General features: G+C 37.2%; 1 protein-coding gene across 5 annotated transcripts in view; it reads right to left on the bottom strand.

The window, feature by feature from the left end:
- Nucleotides 1-19,266, bottom strand: part of GABRB2 (gamma-aminobutyric acid type A receptor subunit beta2) — a 166,128-nt gene that overhangs the window by 18,861 nt on the left and 128,001 nt on the right. For all 5 annotated transcript variants that reach the window (XM_039559441.1, XM_039559440.1, XM_039559439.1 and 2 more), the window contains 3 exons: nt 9,007-9,144; nt 7,682-7,834; nt 4,214-4,458 (listed from right to left, as the gene is read on the bottom strand). In XM_039559441.1, coding sequence (XP_039415375.1) covers nt 4,214-4,458; nt 7,682-7,834; nt 9,007-9,144 — 536 coding nt within the window. The remainder of the gene's footprint in view (nt 1-4,213; nt 4,459-7,681; nt 7,835-9,006; nt 9,145-19,266) is intronic.

Genomic DNA, 19,266 nt, shown 5'->3' with positions numbered 1-19,266 from the left:
TTCTAGACCATTTGTATGTAACTACTGAATGAACAGATATGATATATGGACTTCAGTAAAGTCTTTGGTACCTTATCTTAAAACTGATGAAATGTCCCAGATGCATGTACAATTACCCACAGGAAGACAGGTGAATGATATTGGGAAGCCAGAAGCTGGAATTTGGCCCTGTATTTTAATGTATCTGTTAATCATCTTGAAGAAACACAGACAATATTAGCATGAAAATTCATGAAATGCAGAAGACCAAAAGGACGCTAATGACAATCAACATTCTTATCTAAAATACAAAAGTTCACAGAATAAAAAGACATAACAATGGCCATATATACCATACTTTATGACACACTAAGTCCTCAAGCAGGTGCAGGACACTCCCAGGGTACCTATCCTTATGTACACTTGCAGTACTATGCCAATCAGAACAGAAGAGACTAAGAAACTTGAGACTACCAAGGCAAGAAAGGCATTTCAAGACATAAGATGATAAACTTGAAGAGAGGTGAGGAAATTACATGATTGCTATCTCAAATAAATGAAGGATGTCTAGAGCAAGAAGAAAGCCAGTCATTTACCTACAAGCAAGAATATGATTGTTTACAGGAAGAACAACTAGTCTTGACAAGGCAAAAGATGATGAGTTAGACTAAAGGAAAAAACTGCTAAATGCAGCTCGAGAAGTTTCAAGAGTAGAATGATGATACTCACAGCCATTTTTACCTGAACTTACTGCAAAAGGAATCAAGCAAGTCCAATATGATTTAACAAGTCTGTGGCAATGTATCTGCTGGTAACTGAGTCTGAATCTTCCTTGAGGTTTTTGTTCTTTAAATTTCTGCATGATTTTATTACTCGGGTTTCAGTATCCAAGAAGCAAATCAAGATACAGGCCCAATTCCTTTTCTACCTTTCCATTACCCCAAACAGGATCAACAGTCTTTGAAAATGGAGTATAGGAAGTTGCAATCTTATGCGATGATTCACAGTCGATATATGGAAGAATTTTTTTTAAATGAGCGTGATGAAACAGTGGAAGAGGTTTCCCAGAGAGGTGGTGGATGCCCCATCTCTGGAAACATTCAAGGTCACATTGGATGGTGCCCTGAGCAACCTGATCTAGTTGAAATGACTCTGCTCATTGAAATGGAGTTGGAGTAGGTGACCTTTAAAGGTCCTTCCAATTCAAACTATTCCATGATTTAAAAAAAAAGACAGAACAAACCCCAAACTACCATATTTTGCATATGATATGAGTATGATATGAAATTTCAAAAAAGATTTGGCCACAGTTTCATCTGGAATAGCCCTGGGGAAGCTCTGCAGCCAGCCTGATGGAGTTCACTCAAACGGAAAAAATAGGACATTCTCCTCCTGAATCACCAAATCTCCAAGAGATTGCAATGGATTCAGCAGATACCGCAGTCATAGAAAAACAGCTTTCATTGCGCTTCCATAGTGTGTTGTAAGCTCTCTAGTATCTTCTGAATAACACCAAGGAAAAATAGAAAGACTACCACTGACCATGTCCACACTGGAATCTCTCCATGAAAGAGAATTCAACAGCATAAAGGGAGTATGAATTAACTTCTCCTTTGATTTTGCAAGCAGTTGTGGATGAGAGTACTGATCAGCACTTCTCCTCTAACCACCTTCTCTTGATTGAAAGTTGTATGAAATTGTTACCAAAGAAGAGTGTTGGAATTGCAAGAAATCCATTACAGATTTTCTGGTCTATAAAGTATAACCAAAGATGCTGCACTATAAACAGCAGTTCCAATAACTATTTATCCAACTGTTTTACAGTGTCAATGCCGAATGCAGTAACAGAAGTTGTTTTGTGTAGAAGTTTTCATCCTCATGTTTTGAGGTTTATTCCTCATGGCATTAATCTTCTCTCATATAGTATCTGATTCTGATGAATTCATAACACTGCACATAGTGATTCAAGGGGAATCTTGTAATATCACAAAAGAAAACTCATACCTTGTAAAATCAGTCCTTCACTATTGGATCCTAATTAAAGATGGAGTGTTTGTGTGGTCCCACTTCTAAAATATGTTGGTTTTTTCTGAAAAACTGCTTCTGAGCTAAATTCAGCAGTTCAGACCCATTTTTGATTCTTATAAATGAAACTAATTATGTAATATTTGTCTCACTTTAATAGATAAAATATTCAGGTCCATTAAACATGCATCTTTTTTCTTGCTGCTGGTCAAACAGCAAGAACAGCTGTCAGCTCCCTTCCTTCTCCCCAGAGCAGTCTCTGCAGGGTAGGACAAGTTCTCTTATCCTCTCCCATTTGATTCCCTGTCTATTGCTTAAAGGATTGCAAACCTGATGATTAGATCAGAGTGGATCTGGATACCAGAGTGGAACTGCCATAGACTGTTAACCATGCTGGCCTAGTATATTGGGTAAAAGGCTCAGTATAAAAAACCATACAAATAATGTAAAACTGTTCCTTGTAAATTTCTGCAACATTTGTTGCAAGTTATTGAAATTTACTCTGCCTAGCCGATTGGATTAGCAAAGCAGTTAGTGCTTTCAAATTCTCCTCATGGTCAGCAATTTGCCACTGGACTTAGGCTATTCTGTTACACAGCTGAAAGATCTATGGTATGAACAAGAATATTGAAAACACCACAAGTGAAACAAAGTGTACAAAAACATACCTCAGCTAGTGGTGGCACTCTGATACCTATGCATCTTAAATTTCCATTGATGTTAGAAGAAAGATTTCAGGTAAATGCAGGTCTAGTCTTATGAAATTACTTACAGGGTAGTTTATAGCATTTTTTAAAGTGAAATTCAATTTAAAAAAAGAGAAAAAACTTGACAAATTAAATAAAACCTCACAGCTTTTTTTTTCCTTGCTGAAAAATCACCAATAGAAACAAAACCATGTTACAGTGTCTTCATGAACTTTACAATGGTAAAAGATGATACATTGTAATATAACATCAAAATTAATCTCATCATTATGAGTATGCCTTCAATCATTAAAATATGTTTCTCTCCAGTCAAAAAGAAAAAAATAAACCAATGAATGGATGAGATCTGAACCATGGCAATATAACTCTCCATCTTAAAAGACTATAAATTATAATATATAAAACTATTTTATGCTATCAACATGTGACGGATTTTTGGATGAAAATGTTCTTCTGTCTGGAGGCCCACTATGTGTGTAGAAGTTCTAAACAAACATTAGGAATTTCACCACTAGAGCTGTGTGAAACTTAAGTTTCCAATTGAAAAATAATCCCTTGGTTTTTTCTAATTCAGATTTTTTTTTAAATTCTGAGTTTGATTTTTTTTCCTTGGACTATCATGATGAATTACAATTCAAAGTGTTCCCGCGACAAAAAAAATCCCACAACACCCCTGCCCCTCCAAAAAACCCTCCAAACTCTCAAAGATAATTCAACCTTATTTAACTTCCCAATTTTGCATGTGTGTGAAAGTTTATACATTTCACACTGAGTACATTTTTGCATTCAGCACAGATTTGCCACTGTATGAAATTCATCCCAAAATGGTCAAAGTGACAAATTACAAGTGCTTTATGGTAAGTGCCCCATTTTCATTAAGCATAACGGATACTTTTTCCAGAAGTGTGCATCTTGGCAAATACCTTTTCTGCCTCAATTCTTCACCCCCAGGGGGCCACTTTTAGATTCAAAATTAAGTACACAGCACCTTGATGGCTTATTTCTGAGAAGTTCCTCATTTAGTCAATAGTATCCTATCCCATTATATATTGAAAATATGCAAACTTGTCAAGCTTTAAACACTTCTGTGGCAAATATTTCTTATCCAGCTCATCTGAAAGATTTATGAAAGCAGGTTAAATTTAGGTTTTAGTTCCAATGTTCCATACAGCTCTTACTAGAATATACAGCCATCATTTTGGATTCATTCCTTTGGAAACTGATTGTACATATTCAAGTCTAAATTCTGACTAAGAAAACATCTCCCAGTAAAGCTTCACTGACTGCATACTTTAGAAACAAGTCATTCAGCTTTCCAGGCTAGAGGGCATCATTCACTGCTGAGGTGGCTAAGTACACTGCTCTGCAGAGCTAAGACAAGGTCATCATAATTCTACTCCACTCGTTATCTACAAGAAATTACATTTTAAAGCACTGTCTGGCAGAAGTGAGAGTCTGCCTTCCGATGGAAATGCTAAAAATTTATCCCTATTCCAGTTTACCTTATTGACATCCATTCGCAACTTCTCATTATTGGCACTGGCAGCTTTTTCTGCTGCTTTCTTTTGACGCTGAGGTCCCCTGCCGAAGAAGATGTAGTTGACCAATGCATACTCCAGCAGAGCCATGAAAACGAAGACAAAACATCCCATAAGGTACATATCAATGGCTTTCACATATGGAATTTTGGGAAGAGTCTCTCGAAGATGGGTGTTAATTGTTGTCATTGTGAGCACAGTTGTGATTCCTGGAAAAGAGAATTGACAAGTCTAGTGATTGAAATAATTTTAATTTTCTAGAATAATAATTCATACTATTCAAATGCTAGAGTTTAAAAATATGGGGTTTTTTCCCCTGGTGGATAAAAGGTATCTCTAACCTCTATCAGTATTCATAGTATCCTAGAAAGGCTTGGGTTGGAAGGGATCTTCAAAACCATCTAGTACCATGGGAAGGGAACCTTCCATTAGACCAGGTTGCTCATAACCCCATCCACCCTGGCCTTGAACATTTCCAGGGATGGGGCAGCCTCAACTCCAGGCAGCATGATCCACTATCTCACTACACTCACAGTGAAGAATTTCTTCCTAAAAGCTAATCTAAATCCACATGCTGTCAGTTTAAAGGCATTCCCCTTTGTTCCAAATCCCTCTCCAGCACTCTTGGAGCCCTTTTAGGCTCTCAAAGGTGCTCTAAGGTCTCCCTGGAGCCTTCTCTGCTCCAGGCTGAACAATTCCCACTCCCTGTCTTCATAGAGAGAAGTGCTCCAGCCACACAATTATCTTTGTGACATTTCTCCAGCCTGTCAAGTTCTCTCTGGATGTCATCTCTTCCCTCCAGCATGTGGACAGCTCCACACAGCTCGGTAACTTGCAGAGGATGCCCTCAATCCCACTATCCGTGTTGCTGACAGAGATATTTAGCAGCACCAATCCCAACACAGACCCCTGAGGACACTTGTCACTGGTCTCCACTTGGACATCAAACTGTTGACCACAACTGTTTAGGTGCAACCATCCAGCCAATTCCTTATCCACTGAGTTGTCCATCCAACAAATCCATGACTATTCAGTTTAGAGAGAAGGATCTCAGGCATAACAGTGTCAGATGCTTTGCACAAGCCTAGGTAGATGACATCTGTTGCTCTTCCCTCATTCCACCATTGTTGGGACCCTGTTATAGAAGGCCACAGATTTTGTCAGGTACAACTTGCCCTTGGTGAAGCCAGGTAGGCTCTCATCAATCACCTCTTTACTTTCCATATGCCTTAGCATAGTATCCAGGAGGATCTGCTTCATGACCTTGACAGGCACCAATGTGAGACTGACAGTTCTGTAGTTCCCCAAGTTTTCTTTTCTTCCCCCCATCTTGAAAAGGGGGGCTTTACTTCTACTTTTCCAGTCAGTAAAACTTCACCAGACTGCCACGGCTTCTCAAATATGATAGAGTTTTAGTCAGTTCATTTACCAGTTCCCTCAGGACCTGCGGTTGCATCTTATCAGGTCCCATGGACTTGTGCTTGGGATCCTCAGGTTCCTTAGATGGTCTTAAACAAGATCCCTAAAGCAGGTGGTTCTTCATTCTCCCAGTCCCAGCCTTTGCCTTCTGCAACTTGGGCAATGTGTCTGGAGCACTTGTCCATGAGAGCAAGGCATTAAAAAGGCATTCAGTACCTCAGTCTTCTCCAGATCCTGGGTATCCAGGCCTCCTGTTTCCTTTCAGAGAGGACTCTCATTTTCCCTTATCATCTTTTAGTACTGAGGTACCTATAGGAGCTTTTCTTGTTGCCTTTGATGTCCCTGGACAGATTTAGCTCTATCTCAGGGCGTTAGTTTACCTAACCTGATCCCTGGCTGTTCAGACACTTTTTGTGTATGTCTCACAGGCTACCTGACCTTGCTGCCACCCTCTGTAGGCTTCCTTTTTGTCTTTGAATTTTTTCAAACACAAAAAGGAACATCTTGTTCAGTCCTTATCTTGGACTTGGATTTTTTGCATAGCATAAAAACCATTACACCTCTAATAAATTGAGCTCAGTCAAACAAAGAGTAGTTGGATTCCATAAGCGTATTTTTAACCAGCTAAATTGCTACTTTCTGTAATGAGTCTCAGTTAAAAATTACAGGCTCCAGTCACTGTTATCTTACTTTCTTCCAGCATTTTCAGGATGTCTGCAGTCTCAAATTCTTAAGGCAAAATACTACACAGAAAGGTCTGGTAAAACTCAGGTGTATTCTGTAACATTAAAATGTCAAATTCTCAATGGCATATTTTATGGGGATTTACTTATTTTAGTTATACAAGTGCTGTACTGGCAGGAATCAGTCTGATTCAGACAAAATTTGCAGTAGATACAGATATTTATTTTTGTAACAGGCCCGTTATGATGAGGGGCACAGAATAAACAAACACACATGGGACTAATGATGAGATATACCAATACTCTAGAGATTAATTAGGGAAACAGTTTTGCTTTTGGAATGTAAGGTAACAGTAAGGAAAAAAATAATCATAGACTCTTACAATCGTTTAGTTTGGAAAAGACCTTTCAGTGCATTGCATCCAACATTTAACCCAGCACTGCCAAGTCCACCACTAAACCATATCCCCGGGCACCACATCTACACATCTTTTAAATCCGTTCAGGGATGGTAATGCCACCACTTCCTGGAACAGCCTCTGCCAGGGCTGGACAACCTTTTTGGTGAAGAAATTTCCCTTAGGATCTAATCTAAAACTCCCCTGGCATAACTTGAGGCCATTTCCTCTCGTCCTTTCACTTGTGACTTGACAGAAGAGACCAACCCCCAGCTGGCTGCACCCTCCTTCCAGGGAGTTTTAGAGAGTGAGAAGGTCCCCCCTGAGCCTCCTTTTCTCCAGGCTGAGCCCCCCACAGCTCCCTCAGCTGCTCCTCATCAGACTTGTGCTCCAGACCCTTCCCCAGCTCTGTTGCCCTTCTCTGGACACACTCCAGCCCCTCAATGTCTGTCTTGAAGTGAGGAGCCTCACTTTTGAGATTTGAGGTGCAGCCTCCTCCCTCAACGTAAGGACAAGTGAACTATACAACCCTAGTAAAACTTTATTTAATTCCTGAAACGAAAAGCAATTTATAATCCATAACACAGTGCTGAATGTGTGTTCTGGACTGCCAGGGGCAAAAGCAAACTAAGTGCATTCTTTTCAGAGAAAAAACAAGCAGCAAAAGAACAACAGAATATGTTGAGACAATTAGGCTAATTTTGGTTACAATGATTATGTAGTTAGCTGATTCAGACATGAAATCACTTTAATTTTTATTTAAATTCTGATGATTTAAATGCTGATTCAAATAATACAAAGCTTAACAAGACAGACATTAAAAGATCTAACAGATATTTTTTTATTTTCAAATCATGCACTATCCACTAATTCAGAAGCTAGAAAAAGCATTCAGCTAATGCACACTGCATGAGATGTGTAAAAATGCCTACCTAAAGCAACTCTTGCAGCTGAAGCATCATAATTAATCCAGAAGGAAACCCAGGACAGGATAGTGATCAGAATGGAAGGCATGTAGGTCTGCAGAATGAAGTAACCAATGTTTCTCTTAAGTTTAAAGCTGAGAGACAGCCTTGGGTAAGCACCTAAAAGAGAATATTTGGTATGGCCATAATTTATTTGGATAATGCTTAAAAACATTTTTCTTTTCTGTCATTTTGGTTTTATTGTTTCATTCAACACAGAGTACACTCAGAGCTGAAAGATCCAGGATATTCAGCTGCAGAATTTCTACCAAGAATTGGTAATTACATAATCTTTTATGTTAAGGGTACAAGGATGCTCTAGGTGCATATCTGCTGGTAATCATAACATTCAACAACCAACAGCCAAAATACATGTCAGAGCAACAAAGCATAGAAATGCCTCTTCCCTGATAAACTGTCATATGCCAACTTTAGTGTAACCCTTATCCTAAACTTCACTCCAAGACAGGCAACACTTGTCTTTTGTCATGGGACACCAGAAATATTGTAGTGTATGAAACACCTGTTGATATGGGTGCCTAGAAATCATTCTTCAAGTCCCATTTCTGCTTGATTTTGAAGAATTTGGGATGTACAATCCTTCTATAGTTCCTTCAAAGATGACTTCTATCCATATCTGGAAAGTGAGTTTTGAAGATAATTTTTTTAACATACCTAATGGATTTCTCAAGTAGGTAGAAAACATCTAGAAACAGCACAATCCAACTCTTGCCTCTTTTGAACAATTTCATGTCACTGAAATACGTTAGTTATTTATTGTTTTGGTTTTTATTTCATGAAATCCAATCTGATTTTCTGGTCCTTCTCAGAAAGCATCTTTTCAGCCTTCAGAAAGTCATACACTTGCTAGAATAGGCTAAACTGAAAATCCCGGAACAAGCATTTTAAAGATTTTACATCCCCAACTTGGCAAAAGGAACATCTAAAAATAGGGAGATAAAGGTTCCTAAATTTCCTACATGCTGGGTTTTTACTTGTTGGGTTTATGGCACAGAGGTGTATAAGTGGCTTAATCCATTTTCATAGGAAAACAGAAAATGCAGCTCATTTGATGAGCCTTAACATGACAGATTACCATGCCGTCTTCATATGTTAATGAATGATGCCTTATACACTAGAGAAGCTGTAATAAAAACTGCTTTCCAAATTCACAGCTGCTGCTCTATTTTATTCCTGTTTCTAAAATTTTTGCTCCTCAGCTGCATACTAAGAATTAATCCAATTTTAGAGGTATTTAAAAGAAATCCCCTTTTAACTTCCCCTCCACAAACCTGTAGAGAAAACAACATTCTTGGTGATAAGCTTGTAGTCTACAATAGAGAACTGTGGCAGTTCGATCTTTGTCACTCCTGTGACTGCATTATCACCCCCACGCCAGTAAAATTCAATGTCATCTGTTGTATAGCCATCTATAAAAACAGGAATAAACAAGTGAGATACACATCTCTTCTGACATCATGGGGAACAGTTCATTAACTCAAGACATATAAAATATGTTTCTAAAATTAAACTATTTATAAGCATACAGACACAGGTCATTCCAAATATAACTTCAAAAGGCAATCCTAGGTGTATTTTAATATTTGTTTCATTTGTATTTTTTTAAAGATATAGTACATGAATGTATCAACAAAACAAACCTTTAAAACCAAATTAAGACTATGCACATCACATCTCTAGATAGCAACTATAGCAAATTCCTATAGTATGTTGGTTTAAGGTAACTTCTGATCCCAAGGCTGCATAAAACAGTATAAGTTTGCTGTAAGTTCTGTCCCTCAGCTGAAACAACAGCACTGGCAATGTTTAGTTTTTAGTTGTAAACACCAGCATAATTATTTTTCTAAAATGGCTTGAATGCAGTAAAAGACAGGTACATTCAGTGAGGTTTGTAAGAGGCCTTGTAAAAAGCAACTATCGCAGATGCAACAACACCCATCAGTGGCAAAAGAACACCCACAAGAAATCAACCAAAAAAAAATCCCAGCACCCAAAAAACCACCCCAGAATACAGAACATGTTCACACAGTCATAAAACATTTGCATGAAAAAGGAATCTGGGCTCCCAAATGGCAGCTGAGCCAAGTTGCAAGCTCCGGCGTTGGTGTACAGAAATGCTCATGAGACATCAGAAATAAATCTATTGCAAAATCAGGAAATAGGATATTCATTAATGTTTCATTACTCATTAATCTAAAGATTTTTGTTATCGAAAGTTGTAAATAAAATCAACTCAAACACAGAATAATGACTATGACATTTTTGCAAACTGAGATAATAAATACTGTATCTATAACCTTGATTTTAAGTTCTCATCCACAGACAAAGGACAAAATTGTATACTAAACACCATTTTAGAGTTCTTAAATACCACTGAATTTCAAGGAATAATGCAAAGAATTTATAAAACTGTTCCTGTGCATCATTAATTTTTGATAATCCAAGTAGAATCCAGGTGTACAGCATTAGCAGAAGGCAAGCAAGTTTGAAGACATGAACCAAATAATCTGCAAAAACACTGAAAAAACCATAAAAAAACCTATCTAATACACACAATTTTAAAAAGTATTTTGGTAGATACATTCCTATAGTATGTTGATAGCAATTCCAGAGTTTTGTATAAGTGACTCTTTTACTTTCCTGTCTGTCTTCAGAAAAGAGGCAGACAGTTTACTTATATTTCCCTGCCTAGGAACACTTTATGTTTGTCAAGACTCTCTCTAGGCATACAGAGAGACAAATAAAATAAAATATAAAATAAAATAAAGATGAATAATTATATTGGCTGATCTTGAGATGTAAAAGCAACTTACTGTACTCCATGTTATGAAAAATAGAAAAGAACATCCTTAGAGAGTTTAGAAAGGTTAATATTACTTTGTTGGGAGTACCTATGTGACATTGTCCAATTTTGCCAATATTCTGACATCTACCCTGCCCTAGAACGCCAAGTTCCAGATTCTAATACCATTTACTGAACTTGGTGGGATTAATCAAGGTAATTGAGGTAACTAAACTGTTAAACTTCACAGCTAATAAATCAATATTTTATTTTTATTTCTGAAAAAACAAATGCTAAAATAAGTTTCAGCAGGGAAAAACCCCACCTTTCTTTATAAGAGAAAAAATGTTTATAAAAAGCCCAAATGGCTTTTTATTGATTATATTTTTAAGAATATCTGTTAGAAGAACTTTTTTGTCCAACTGGCTATGAACAGTTTAGCCTTGAACTGTCTAATCACACCAGGGTTCACACAACAGAACTCCAGGATTTATATTCCAGCAGACTGCCAAATGGTTCAGCACTCCCTCTACCAGGAAGACGTGGTTCAGCTTCTCCCTGGATTCTCACAGGCTTAACACTAAGCAAACATTGACAACTACTTAGGAGAGAGGAATGCTTTGATACTCTCACCCAAAAGTTCAAACTGAAGATTCCAAACTCTGCAGCTCTGGGTGGCTTTGGGGAGAACTGAGCAGAATTCCCTGCTGCTTAAGGGACTTACATTGTGCAAATGCTAAGCTGAGACTGACCCAGAATGACAAGACTTGTTAGTAGGTATCGATAAGTAGAATTTCAGGAAGTCTCTTTAAGCTTTCATTAAAATACTTCTCTCTCTCTTCAAAAAGGATAAATTTTCCCATTCATTTCATAGCGTGGAGAAGGAGACAAAAGAATATTTCAGTCATCTGCACATGAATGGTCTTGTGTGCTGCTGAAGTAACCAGAGATAACTGGATATAAGTCAAATATCTGCAAAACATCTGCTAAAAGAGAGAACAGGCCTATTCATGTCTCTAGTTTTACAGTAAAGTTCAATTACCTGTGGCTGTAATAAACTCCTTCTGCAGGTATGTGGGATTCAAACCAACTCTACTTACAAGTAAAATTATTTAAAAATCAACCTAATTAAAGTAGTGATAAGCAGTCTAGAAAAAACAATCTGTGATTCTTGACAAGAAAAAAGAAGAATTAATAAAGCCAGTTCAATATTTCTAAATTATCAGACCACATGTTGGTAAAGTAGAAAGGAAAGCATACTAAACCCAAAAGTGTTCCAAATAATCTTCGCAAGAATATGAGTTTAGCACAGAACACTATTTGATTTAGACTGTAACACAACTGTTGGTTCACTACATATTAAATTGTAGCTCTGCTGCCAGCAGAGAGCATCTGATTGATTGCTTTTCCCTCAATCATTTATATATCATCATCAGCATGATTTACTTCATGTTCAGAAAGTTCAATTTCTCATTTCTGTCATGCATCACACACTGGCAGTCAACCAAATCAATACATTGTCCTGGTAATATGGCGGCAATCCTGAGAGAAGCAAAGCATTCTCAACGCCCATTAACAGGGACAGGGAGTTTATCATCGTGCATACATTGAGGAATGACATATGATGAAGCACTGTAGAGGAAAACCAAACAACTAGTAGGACATAAAATAAAACCCCCTTCCCCCAGAAACTATAAAAGCACCAATTTTTTTCCAGCCTATTTAAGAGAAGTCAAAAATAGGAAATTCTTTAAATACAAACAACCTAAAATGAAAGCTGCAGCATTACCGACTGAAAATGAAAATATTTAGACGCAAGACAATTATCAGAAACACCATAAAATGGAATAAAAGAGGCAGATTTTTCTGAAAAACTCGGGATTTATCAGGATTCACTGCCTCAAAATGCTGCAGTTTGTACATGACAGTCGGGAAATATTTTACATCTACACATCTGCAGTGTGCACTGTGTAGGAATTCAAGTGGTCCACATTACTGATACTATGGCAGCACCTGGAGACTGAAGATAAGGCATCTGGTGATTTTTTGGAGGGAGGGGAAATGACAAAAACATGCAAAACAGTGAAAATGTGCCTAAAACAAAGGGAGGATTCTGAAGCCATGCCCTAACCTCTCTCTGCTCTGAACTTTCAGCAATTTGTGGGAGCTTGGGCAATGCATGTACACATCCTGCATCACCTCTGAGCTATGGAGAATCACTTCAGCATTGACAAGGAGACACAGGAGACAAAAGGATCCTGCTGGCAACTGTTTAAATCCTACCTCCAGCTGCTAAAGCTTATACAAATAAGTGTTCCTCTAGTTACATCCTCTATCTGTGATTCTGAGCATTGTTAGCATGGAATTATGATGAAGCACAGTTCAGCTACTTCAAAATTTTTGCTGAGCAGGTCTGGAGACTTGATGAAAGCTGGAATCACACCACCCCTCTGATCACCTGAGGTATTTGTCTTTGGTCACCAACACAAAACATATGAGAACTCGGTTTACAGCGATTTTGGACTTAAATACTATTACAAAGCAACCATTTGCAAGAAGAACACCATATACCTGGTGGAGAATAATAAAGTTGCATTATACACATGGCATTTTTGCGGAAAAAAAATACCACATATGTACATTGCTATATACAAAAATCTATGGACTCATAGATAGGGAATGAGTAACAAGCTATTTAATTTCTTCTGCTGCTATCAAATGGATTTTCTTTGCCTAGCCACTCACAATATGGTAGCTTCCCAAAATAAAGTGGAGAGAACTCATGTATGATATCGATACCCAAATGAATGCTTTGATTACAAATATATAAAATATTCTTATCTAGCAATTGTAAGACATTAATTTATATAAATGCAGGTCATAGACTTTCAGACTAATTGAAGAACTTGACATCTACAGGCCCCGCAAACTTAGATGAATGCTACAAAGAAATATTAAATTAAGTGATTAATCCTGTTTGTATAAGACTGTATAATACCTTTAGTAGCAATATCTATGCATTTCATATATTTTTAAATATAGAACCATTACTCCCTCCTTTTTCAAGATTTTCTTCAGCAGTTTTGCATTTACACAGAGTAAACAGCAAAATTACTTATAAAATCATAAGCAACATGCAAAGCGTATTTTGGAATTCTGAAACCTTTCAGATCACTCAAACTTGTTTCACTGCATCACTTCAGCCTTTACTATCCATTTATTCATTCAAAAGCATAGTTAGAAAGAGCAAGTTAAAGTATTTCTTTGAATTTGCAGGGATGTTTAAAGCTGAGGTGCTGAAACCAGGGGGGTGATACAAGGGTGAGTAGGAAAAACAGAGTTTATGTGCCGGAGCAATTGGAAAAAATGTCAGAGCAACTGGAAAAAAGCATATCATACTTGTTTCTTTCTTCTCTTTCTCATCCCCTCCGAATTCTTTCTTCACAAAACATTAAAATTCTTACATTTCACTACAAAGGCTTTTTCTCCTAAGGCTCTGACGATTTGGATACAAAGAGGATGTACAATTTTCTGACTGCAATGAAATTCAATTGATTTTTAGATTAAATTGGCAACACTTTCAAAAAACAATCATCTTCAAGTTGTACAAATTGCCTCTTACTGGGGAGTAGGGTGGGTCAAAGAAAGAGACAGAAATGTGATGCTGTAATAACTATATACAGCTATTAAAAAAAAGAAAATATCTTTTGATGAACAAGTGAAATAACAAAATTGATTCCAGGCCTTAGAGTAGGATTTTTATGGTGTTAGCAGAACCAAGTTTAATTTTCATGTATGTACTTCAGGCAGATTCTTGCTTATAAGAAGCCTGGTAGCTTACAGAATAGGTATCCTCGTGGAACTTATTATTTTTTTTCCCCCCTAATGATTTCAGGGAAAATCATCAATACTTTGGAGCTCTTCCTGCAAAATGTTTTCATAAATATATTTCCACTGCTACAATATTTCTAGGAAAAGAAAGAGAGATCAGAAACAAATAGGGAGAACTGTATCCGTGCAATAATATTCAAAAACATTTTATCTCCTAGAACACAGCAATTTCTTGCAATCTTTCTGCTTCCATAAGTTCAGTTATTCCCACCAGTATGAATGATCTAAAAAGTTTGTCGATTCAACACTGTGGAGATCCTGCAAGCCTAAAAGCTCCTCACCCAGCAGAGACAAGAGTCTGTGGAGCAGAATGTGCCTGGTGAAAAGAAGGTCATGGTGCCTGACTGGCAAAGAGAGGGTGCCATGGCATCAGAACCAAGTTCATTCTGGGACTCCAGGGAAAACTGGGTACTCTCTGGGTAGTCTGGAGCACAGATCTTTCCCACATCCTGCACACAAGAACACTCTTCATCTTTTTTCTTCTGATTTTCATGATCCTTTTGTCCTGCAGACCAAGTGCTATGTTTATGCATTAAATATATCCCAGAACACAATAAAGTACAACACATCTGGCTCAGTTTTATTTGTTTAAATGGCTAAAGTCCAGGGATTTCCATCACTATGGAAATCACATATCTAATTTCTGTAGGCAAACAAATAACATTAGATAATCGTGCATGTTTTATACAGTACACAGAAACATGCCATCCTCTATTTCTGCCACAGTTCGTACTCCCTAACCCACTTACTTCACTTAGCAGACGACCTTTTCTGAGGATAAGGTTGACAGCATTATGTCAGCACATTGATTAAGTCTGGATCATCTTGACAGTTATTTCAGTGTAGCATGGTTGACATTAAGCAAATATGTGAGGAAAACATGGGTGGCAAGAGTTGTCAACACAAAGTTAGAGCTAAACATATTTCTCACTTCCACTACTAATAAAATTATGAAGAAAAAACCCCTTAATCTGTAAATTTAAAAAACCAGATTAGTATACATTACACTTCTGCAGTAAAGTTTATTATTTCCTTATTACACATACCACAGAAAAAAAGGAATTCCTGAACACACAAGTAACTATGCAAGTCATGACAAATCTGTCCTAGACATAAAAGACGGGGGCAAGCTTAGTTTCATTTGCTATTAAAAGTGGACTATGGTAGAAAACTGGGAAACTCAATATTAAGAAGCCCAGGATAATGAACTATTTTCTTAAAGCTCAATTTTATTGTCAGCTACACAGAAGAACCAAGAAAGTTACTTTCACTTCTCATAATGGTAGATCTTCAAAGATGCAATAGGAAATTGCAATATGTAAACATGAAGATGATACCAATTATTGCTGAGGAAAGCAACATTTAGGCAGAAATAAATTTCTATTTAAATGTGAACTGCAGCTGATGTAAATAGGATAAAAATGAATACATCAATACTTAAGTGATCTATTTCAATGCCATTAAATCACAAAATGAACAGAATTCAAGTGAAAATAACCATTGAGAAAAGACAAGTGTGATCAGGTATAAGCAAGCAGTGGCCTTTTTTCCCAAAGAAATCGACAAAGTGAAAATATAAATTATTTCCTATGTTTAAAGGCTTAAGATTTTACTACATCATTCACAGCTATTTTCTTACGCATTTCAGTCAATGAAAGCAAGTTAAACAAAAAATAAATATCTTCAATATCACACTGGCATCAAAAATTGCTTACAGGAAAACAAATATTGTTTACCCTAGTTCGTGAGATTTAATCTCTATCAGAGACAAAGCATGTCCCAGAAAGCTGAACTGTGAGATCCACACGGAAGAGCAAACTTGGAATGCCAAGAGACTACTCAAGGTCTGTTTGAACCTTCTACCATGCCCAAACCCTCCAGTTTAAGGAGAATGATAGTGCATGTGCTTTAATAAACATGGCTAAAAATGTTCAACTGAACAATTCAGTAAATGAATGATGCCTCTCATATATTAACTGGATTATTTTATAAAGTCCATAAATTTGCATGGGCAGTCTCATCATTCCAACAATCAAATATGAAATCTCTTCTGTGTTTTTAAATGAGGGATATGTATAAGTAATCATTCAAATAGGAATGTGTTCTTTTGGCATAATATTAAAGCCAACTAGGGTGCAGAGGGAACAATTTTTTGTACTTTGAAGCATATATATATATATATACACATGCTGAGTTTTTCAACTGTATTCTGAAAAGATATTTTAAAGATTGATGGAAATGTCTTAACCCTCAACTCTGTGTAAAACTGAACACTGTTTCTGATCTTTGGAAATAATTGTTAGCAACTGTCTTCTACTTTTGAAAGGCCATATTTCAGGAACAGAACTTTTATAGTAAAATGTACATCCACACTGAGTGAGTGTAAATGACAAATTATTTTCTCCTCTCTCCCTTCAGTAAGGACAAGGCTCAGGTAGGGAAAACAAATACTTAAATTTGCACCCTACCATGAATTTCATCACTGCAGCCTGTACTCATCTTCATGATTTGAGCTGATTCCTATACTTTTCTCTTATTTGACTACATTAACTAATTTATGCATAGGAAAATTGCTGTCCAAAACAATTATATATGATCTGGAAATTATGAAGGCCATTGAATATCATTCTCTATACACAAACAAATCTCGCTATTTACTTATTTCTGAGAAGACTTAATGAAAAGACTCTGTATGCTGTTTGCTCTTTTATCTGATTTAAGCATTGGTCTTCTTGAAACTGGAAATAGAAATGAGGGGTATATCCAAACAAATGAATCAGCAAAGCATCATCTCCACAAGCTCAATTTTTAATACCTTAGATATGTAAGACCAAATGTTCTAAGTTTCCTGCAACCCACTATCAGCATACATTTTGAATGATGATGTACATTAAAAAAAGAGAGGAAAAATGAACAACATCTGGCAACCTTAACCTTATTTATAAAACTGCATTAATACTCCACTCTGCTTAATTATTCCATAGCTGTATTAAAAATACAAGGCCACAGGGTAAAAAAAGCAATTTGTAGAAGATAGCCCTTCTGGTTTTGCCTGTGCCATTTTTTCAACTTAGAAAAATATTTATTCATTATGATATGTTAGCTTGCAGTGCAGTGTGAGGTAATAATATTCTGAAATATTATTCCATCTTTGCCTGAAGGACATCACAGTATCTAATACACTTCTACTTTTAGGTAAAGATCTAGTTATGAAGGTTTGGGAACATTGGTCTCATAGACTGTCCAGCAGGAACATGCTAAAACCTGTTATTACCAAGAGTGAAACATCATTAGAATGTAAAAACCCCCACAGATTTTTACACATGTAAAGGTTGGGTTTGGACACTTAACTGAACCTGCAGAAATTAATTTTCTTTTAGTAATGAGCAAGCTATAATGAATGCTCCTTCTAAAGTCACCCACATATATAGATTTGGGAACTTTTTCTTTCCTATCTGGATAAGTCTTCTGTCATCTACAAGTTTTTCAAGGATAATTACATGTACCTTTGATGTGGAGAACTATTTATACAGTACTATGTGAATGAAATTTATAGGAACTTTAATTATAGACCAATATTGTTAGAACTACATCATTATTTTCTAAAAATTGCAATAGTCCTGTAACATTTCTAGATGTCCTTCACACAGCCTGGTTGGTATCAGAAACCACATTGCTGCCTCCTCAAAATATTTTAGTGGGAGAGCTGTATGCCTCAAGGCTGAGAGGACTTTCCTGCAGGAAACCCTGTCGTGGCACCTCTATCAGAAAAGACAGCACATGTTTGTTGGCGGTATCCCAACTACTTTCCTAGGATGTTGAAAGAGCCCAGAATAAATTCTTTTGACACCCAACCCTCCAGCTTTTAGAAAAGGTATATATAAAAAAATTATTTGGTGGTTAACAAGATGCTAATGGTTGTGGATGGTTATGCACAACCATCAACAACAACAGCAGTCTTGGGGCCCTCCCCCTGCCATCTGGTCCTGGGAGAGGGGCCCTGAGGGGACAGACACGGGGTTTCCCTGCCCCTGCTCAGCCTCGTTCCCATTGGTTGTTTTGTGTTCCCTGCGCGGGCAGAAGGACCCTCGGGTCCTGTGACTGTAACAGTTCCTCGGCAGAGCCCCGGCCATGTGGCTGGAGAAATAAACATCTCTCTGAAACATCTATCAAGAATCGGTCCTTATATATTCTTTCCACGGGCCTCGTTGTCTGATACATTGTGTTGCAGTATCTGTACTGTAACACAGCAGGAATTGGAAGTGTTTTAGCAGGAGATGGGAACAAGGCCAAAGGAGAATGAAATCTACTTCAGCTCTCTGCATTTGTCTAGCACAGGAGACTAACCCTGAGAGCCTCAAACACACTGTTAAGCAGCTACTTCTGTAAATCCATGGGACATGCAACCTCATCCTGCATTTTTTTCACTAGAAAAGATCATTTGCCCTAGTCCAGTTTAAATTTTTGGCTTTTATGTACCACAAAGCCATGTTAAATTCTGCTCTATAGGTAGATGGTAAATCCTGTTTTACTCAGTATCTGGTATTCTCCTCTGATCTGCATTGATGTTCCCAGGTACCATACTAAGTTTCATCACCACATTTCAGAAGTTTATAAGTTCACAAAATTGTCTATAACTTCTCTAACATTCACTTTTCTTCTGAGCTGCAACTCCAGGCATTGCTTGAGGCTATGCCTGTTTCATGAAGTAGATGTGACTGAGACAAGACAATGCCAACCCTTAAAGGGACTTTTCCCTGCCAGCAGATTTTAACACACTGTTGACTTTTATTCTGCTTTCCTCTAGCTCTAGTATTGTAACTGTGTCAATATGCAAATATGTATTACATAAGGTTGC

This window comes from Corvus cornix, chromosome 13 (assembly GCF_000738735.6).
Source record: "Corvus cornix cornix isolate S_Up_H32 chromosome 13, ASM73873v5, whole genome shotgun sequence".
Classification (NCBI taxonomy): domain Eukaryota; kingdom Metazoa; phylum Chordata; class Aves; order Passeriformes; family Corvidae; genus Corvus; species Corvus cornix.
Note: the sequence above shows the minus strand (reverse complement) of the source record. Positions and strands in the feature narration are given on the sequence as shown.